This window comes from Sinocyclocheilus anshuiensis, unplaced genomic scaffold (genome assembly GCF_001515605.1).
Source record: "Sinocyclocheilus anshuiensis isolate Anshui unplaced genomic scaffold, SAMN03320099.WGS_v1.1 scaffold781, whole genome shotgun sequence".
Lineage (NCBI taxonomy): Eukaryota > Metazoa > Chordata > Actinopteri > Cypriniformes > Cyprinidae > Sinocyclocheilus > Sinocyclocheilus anshuiensis.
In genome coordinates this window covers 329929-335961 of record NW_015540879.1, presented here as the reverse complement: position 1 = coordinate 335961, position 6033 = coordinate 329929, and the positions used below count along the sequence as shown (strand labels likewise).

At 41.6% G+C, this 6033-nt stretch overlaps 1 protein-coding gene across 1 annotated transcript in view; it reads left to right on the top strand.

Moving 5' to 3' along the window:
* LOC107688318 (monocarboxylate transporter 10-like) overlaps nucleotides 1-5981 on the top strand; it is a 22600-nt gene extending 16619 nt beyond the window's left edge. The window contains exons 4-5 of the mRNA XM_016485943.1: nucleotides 84-312; nucleotides 4190-5981. Coding sequence (XP_016341429.1) covers nucleotides 84-312; nucleotides 4190-4422 — 462 coding nt within the window. The 3' untranslated portion in view covers nucleotides 4423-5981. The remainder of the gene's footprint in view (nucleotides 1-83; nucleotides 313-4189) is intronic.
* The last annotated feature ends 52 nt before the right edge of the window (nucleotides 5982-6033 follow it).

Sequence of the window (6033 nt, the reverse complement as noted above, 5' to 3'; positions counted from 1 at the left end):
ACACACACACACACACACACTCACTCACTCACTCACTCACTCACCAATGCGTTCAGTGGCTGTGATGTGTGTGTTCTGTGCAGGTGTCCTCGTTCCTGGTGATCGGGCTGATGTCGATGATGATTCCTCTGTGTCATGTGTTCGGCGGACTCATCGCGGTGTGTCTGCTCATGGGCCTGTTTGACGGATGCTTCATCTGCATCATGGCTCCCATTGCATTCGAGCTGGTGGGCTCCCAGAACGTGTCGCAGGCCATCGGCTTCCTCCTGGGCATGATGTCCGTCCCCATGACCGTCGGGCCTCCCATCGCAGGTAATGAAGTGTGATCATCATGTGCCTCCTGCTGGCTGGAGCTGGTACTGAGTTCATGAGTTCAGCTGCTGCTGCAGGTTAGAAGATGTGCTGCAAAAACAGAGAAACCACCCTCAGACATTTACACACATGCATTCAAAAGAGGCCGACCACACGATGACACAATGACATTACAGATGAAATGCCAGATAAACACATTTAGAGACATTCTTAAACACACACACACACACAAGTGCAATTCTGTGTGTAAATCTGAATGACTGAGAAACTCACAGACGCATTCTTCACTGTAAAAACTGATTATAATTTTAACAGTAACAGCTATGGTAAAAATGTTAATTGATCAACAGTAACTAAAAAGAAAAAGAACAAGTCATCTAATAATTTACAGTGAAAAACTGTAAACTGGCATTCCCTAGAATGTGACACGTTAAATTTGATGACTTTTCATTGAATTCGCTTTTTTGGTAACACTTTCTATGAAGCCCGTATTTATAATTTATTATAAGAGTATTCTTAAGGCATTATAATGAATGCATAATGCATTTTAAAAAACCTTATAATATGTTGTATCATCTCAACAGTTTTAATGCATTATAATATTTACTTATTTGTGGTTATAGCTACACACACACACACACACACACACACACACTCACTCACTCACTCACTCACTCACCAATGCGTTCAGTGGCTGTGATGTGTGTGTTCTGTGCAGGTGTCCTCGTTCCTGGTGATCGGGCTGATGTCGATGATGATTCCTCTGTGTCATGTGTTCGGCGGACTCATCGCGGTGTGTCTGCTCATGGGCCTGTTTGACGGATGCTTCATCTGCATCATGGCTCCCATTGCATTCGAGCTGGTGGGCTCCCAGAACGTGTCGCAGGCCATCGGCTTCCTCCTGGGCATGATGTCCGTCCCCATGACCGTCGGGCCTCCCATCGCAGGTAATGAAGTGTGATCATCATGTGCCTCCTGCTGGCTGGAGCTGGTACTGAGTTCATGAGTTCAGCTGCTGCTGCAGGTTAGAAGATGTGCTGCAAAAACAGAGAAACCACCCTCAGACATTTACACACATGCATTCAAAAGAGGCCGACCACACGATGACACAATGACATTACAGATGAAATGCCAGATAAACACATTTAGAGACATTCTTAAACACACACACACACACAAGTGCAATTCTGTGTGTAAATCTGAATGACTGAGAAACTCACAGACGCATTCTTCACTGTAAAAACTGATTATAATTTTAACAGTAACAGCTATGGTAAAAATGTTAATTGATCAACAGTAACTAAAAAGAAAAAGAACAAGTCATCTAATAATTTACAGTGAAAAACTGTAAACTGGCATTCCCTAGAATGTGACACGTTAAATTTGATGACTTTTCATTGAATTCGCTTTTTTGGTAACACTTTCTATGAAGCCCGTATTTATAATTTATTATAAGAGTATTCTTAAGGCATTATAATGAATGCATAATGCATTTTAAAAAACCTTATAATATGTTGTATCATCTCAACAGTTTTAATGCATTATAATATTTACTTATTTGTGGTTATAGCTTTTAAGATTATGATGATTTATAATACACAATGAACACAATGCACCCACTTAACTTACAATGGATTATATTTCCCATCGTTAATAATGTATTATAAGTCTCATATCTTGCCATTGTTAACTTGTTACTTTACTTAAAGCAGACAAAGACCTCTTATAAATAATAACAACAACAATGACAACAATAATAATAAAAATAAAAATAATATTTTTTCTTAAACAGCCGTAAGATCAGATATCTGATCAGATGAATGTGTAATATGGCACATTTGATTTTTACTATACTTATTGCAATATCAGTAAGATAGTAAGATACTGTACAGATCTTAAATAATGTCAAGATATGAGACTTATAATCCATTATAAATTATTATTTCGGTTTGTTTGCACCTTCTGTATTTTAATATTTGCCTCAGTTTGTGGAAAAGCTGGTAAATTAACATTTATGTCAGTTACAGTTTTTCTGAATCGCTAAAACACATTTCTTGAAACCATCACTCATTTTCTCAAAACCTTAAACACAAATCCAAACCTTCAAACTAAATTCACAGACTCTTCTGGCAAAATCAAACAATCGCTTCAAAACCATTTCACCTGCACTCAAAATCAAAGCTTTAAATCACACACACATTATCAATAATACACACACTACAGATCATTCATTACACACTACAGCAAAACATGGAGAACGCAGTGTCCAGTGCATGGAGTTACAAAAAAAACTAAGCAAAACTGTTTATTGTATTTAGTAAATATTTTGCAATAAAATGCACACACACACACGCACACACACACACTCTCTCTCTCTCTCTCTCTCTCTCTCTCTCTCTCTCTCTCTCTCTCTCTCTCTCTCTCTCTCTCTCTCTCTCTCTCTCTCTCTCTCTCTCTCTCTCTCTCTCTCTCTCTCTCTCTCTCTCTCTCTCTCTCTCTCTCTCTCTCTCTCTCTCTCTCTCTCTCTCTCTCTCTCTCTCTCTCTCTCTCTCTCTCTCTCTCTCTCTCTCTCTCTCTCTCTCTCTCTCTCTCTCTCTCTCTCTCTCTCTCTCTCTCTCTCTCTCTCTCTCTCTCTCTCTCTCTCTCTCTCTCTCTCTCTCTCTCTCTCTCTCTCTCTCTCTCTCTCTCTCTCTCTCTCTCTCTCTCTCTCTCTCTCTCTCTCTCTCTCTCTCTCTCTCTCTCTCTCTCTCTCTCTCTCTCTCTCTCTCTCTCTCTCTCTCTCTCTCTCTCTCTCTCTCTCTCTCTCTCTCTCTCTCTCTCTCTCTCTCTCTCTCTCTCTCTCTCTCTCTCTCTCTCTCTCTCTCTCTCTCTCTCTCTCTCTCTCTCTCTCTCTCTCTCTCTCTCTCTCTCTCTCTCTCTCTCTCTCTCTCTCTCTCTCTCTCTCTCTCTCTCTCTCTCTCTCTCTCTCTCTCTCTCTCTCTCTCTCTCTCTCTCTCTCTCTCTCTCTCTCTCTCTCTCTCTCTCTCTCTCTCTCTCTCTCTCTCTCTCTCTCTCTCTCTCTCTCTCTCTCTCTCTCTCTCTCTCTCTCTCTCTCTCTCTCTCTCTCTCTCTCTCTCTCTCTCTCTCTCTCTCTCTCTCTCTCTCTCTCTCTCTCTCTCTCTCTCTCTCTCTCTCTCTCTCTCTCTCTCTCTCTCTCTCTCTCTCTCTCTCTCTCTCTCTCTCTCTCTCTCTCTCTCTCTCTCTCTCTCTCTCTCTCTCTCTCTCTCTCTCGCACACACACACACACACACACACACACACACACTCGCACACACGCATGCACGCATTGAGTGCATTAGATCAGCAAACAGTGTCTAAACTGTCTGAACTTGTTTAAGGTTTTGCAGAAAGAGTGCTTTATTTGACTAATTGGTTTAGGCTATTGAGAATTTGGTTCAGAGAATAGGGTTTAGTGTCTTAGCAAATATGAAAAACTGTAATGAAAATTAGAATTATGAAAGTTTTTGTACTGTAAATTTAAGCTCTAAAAGTTAAGACTTTGGTAAAAGTACTAAAAATGTTAGGTAAACATGACACACACACACACAACTAATTTGTTCAAAATGTGTTGATTTAGTTGATTTAAGTCGTCTGTACAGCTGAGTGAAGGCCAGCTCAAAATTCAGTGTAAAGAGGCAATGCATAAAAGCTGGACTAAATCACGCCAGACCCTCAGTGACCTCAGGTCCGAGTATCAAGGTATACGGTTGTAATTGCTGTGGAAATGCATTTATGCCACTTCTGAACAGCTTTCAAATGCAAAAGACAGAAGCGCTTCTGTGGCACTTTGCGGTGTAAATTTGGCCTCGTTGACCTGTCTGTCCGTTTCTGTACGCAGGGTTCCTCAGAGACCGTTTGGGCAGCTATGATGTGGCGTTTTACCTGGCAGGCATTCCTCCGATCATCGGGGGGGCCGTGCTGTGTCTGATCCCGTGGGTGGAGGCGCGGAGGAAGAGGAAGGAGGCGCAGACAGCGGCAGACACCACCGAGAAGATGCTGGAGAGCAAGAGCGGTGCGCGGGACGGTGCAGACGGAGAGGTGAAGGCTGAGGACCCCGAGTCCGTCATCTGAGAGCCGTGAAGGTTTACAGCGGAGAGACTGACGTGTGTGTGTGTGTGTTCAATCCCTGCAGGAACATGCGGAACAGGCATAAAACAGGGCTTCTCCACAAATTTGATTTTTGAGCTATGCATCTTTCAGAACGTTTCCTTGAATATTTTTGTACTGAGTTTCTAGGCTTTAAAAGGGAAAGGTTAGACAATCATTGGATAAGAAGGGAAGATGTTTGCTGGTGAAGCCCTGAGAGAAGATGCATGGGATTTTATTTTAACCAGCTTATGTTTGCTTCACTCTTAGAATCTAGCTATGAATTGTTTTATGTCAGACTATATGAAGTCACTTGTATGATTGTTTTAAAGGGGAACGATGTATTCATTTCCTTCTGAGCTTGGAAAATTCCAAACATGTTTTTGCAAATGCACATTTTAGCCACGAGTGTTTATTAGAGGAAACGTCACTGCATGGCGACATATGCAGTTATCTAAGATGTATTGTGACTGAGAAGTAGCAGCTGAGGAAACATTAATGCTGCTTTAATGTGTAGAGCAGTCGATGCTGTGCCAGAGTTCTCAGTGAGAGTAGTATTGAGCGGTGTGTTTTATGGTGTCTGTGTTTGACGAGGAACGTTTACAGGATGATTTTCATGTGTTCCAGCCGCATCAGCGCAGACATCAGTGTTTGACATGAACTGGGATTGTTTTCTGTTTTAAAGAATGTGTCGCGTTGGTTGGTTAGATCGAGCCAGAGTGAGCTCAGCTTTAGTTGCGACCGTCGTCGATCATGTCATGTTCACATTTACTGCCACTGAGGCCTTGACTGAACAAGCACATATGCCAAGCCGTTAATGCAGTGTTTGGAGGTGAATCCGGTCGTTGGATGTAAACGTCCTGCTGTATCTGACATGATCGGTCTGCAGATTGATCCATAGGAGTGTTCATCTGCTCCTGTGATCTACCTCAATTAACATGATTCTGGAAATATCAGCGGATCGAAAGGGAATAAAGAGAGACGTGTGTCTGTCCACAGTCACAGGAATGAGGACCACCAAGTGCTCATACTTCATCCGTATCCCAGGACTCTTCCTTGTTCTTCTGTTGTTGTTGTTGTTGTTTTTTGAGTTTTATATCTTGTGTTTCACAGATGTTTTGCAACAAGCATTATTAGTGCCTTGACAATATGATTGTTGAACAGCGATGAATTATTGATTTGTATGGAATCTTAACCAGCAGCTTCTAAAGCATGTATTTGACTCATTTCAGTACGACACAAACACATTTCACAGAAAAAAACAACCTTTATCTGAACCTTAGCAGCAATATATGCCGAGAGGTTTCTGTCTTTTAAATTCATTGGTTTATTAAATTCTCTCTTTTTTAAACCATTTCCATGTTTTTGAGAGGATTGTGTCTTTTGTTTATTTTTTTACATGGTCCTTTTTGTATGTTATTTTTTAAAATTATACTGTTCATGTAAATCATTGTTGTACACCAAACCAGAAAAGGTTTTGCTGCACACACACACAGACACACACACACACGCACACGCACACGCACACACTCACACTCAAACTCTCACACGCACACACACACTCACACACACACACACTCACACTCACACTCACAC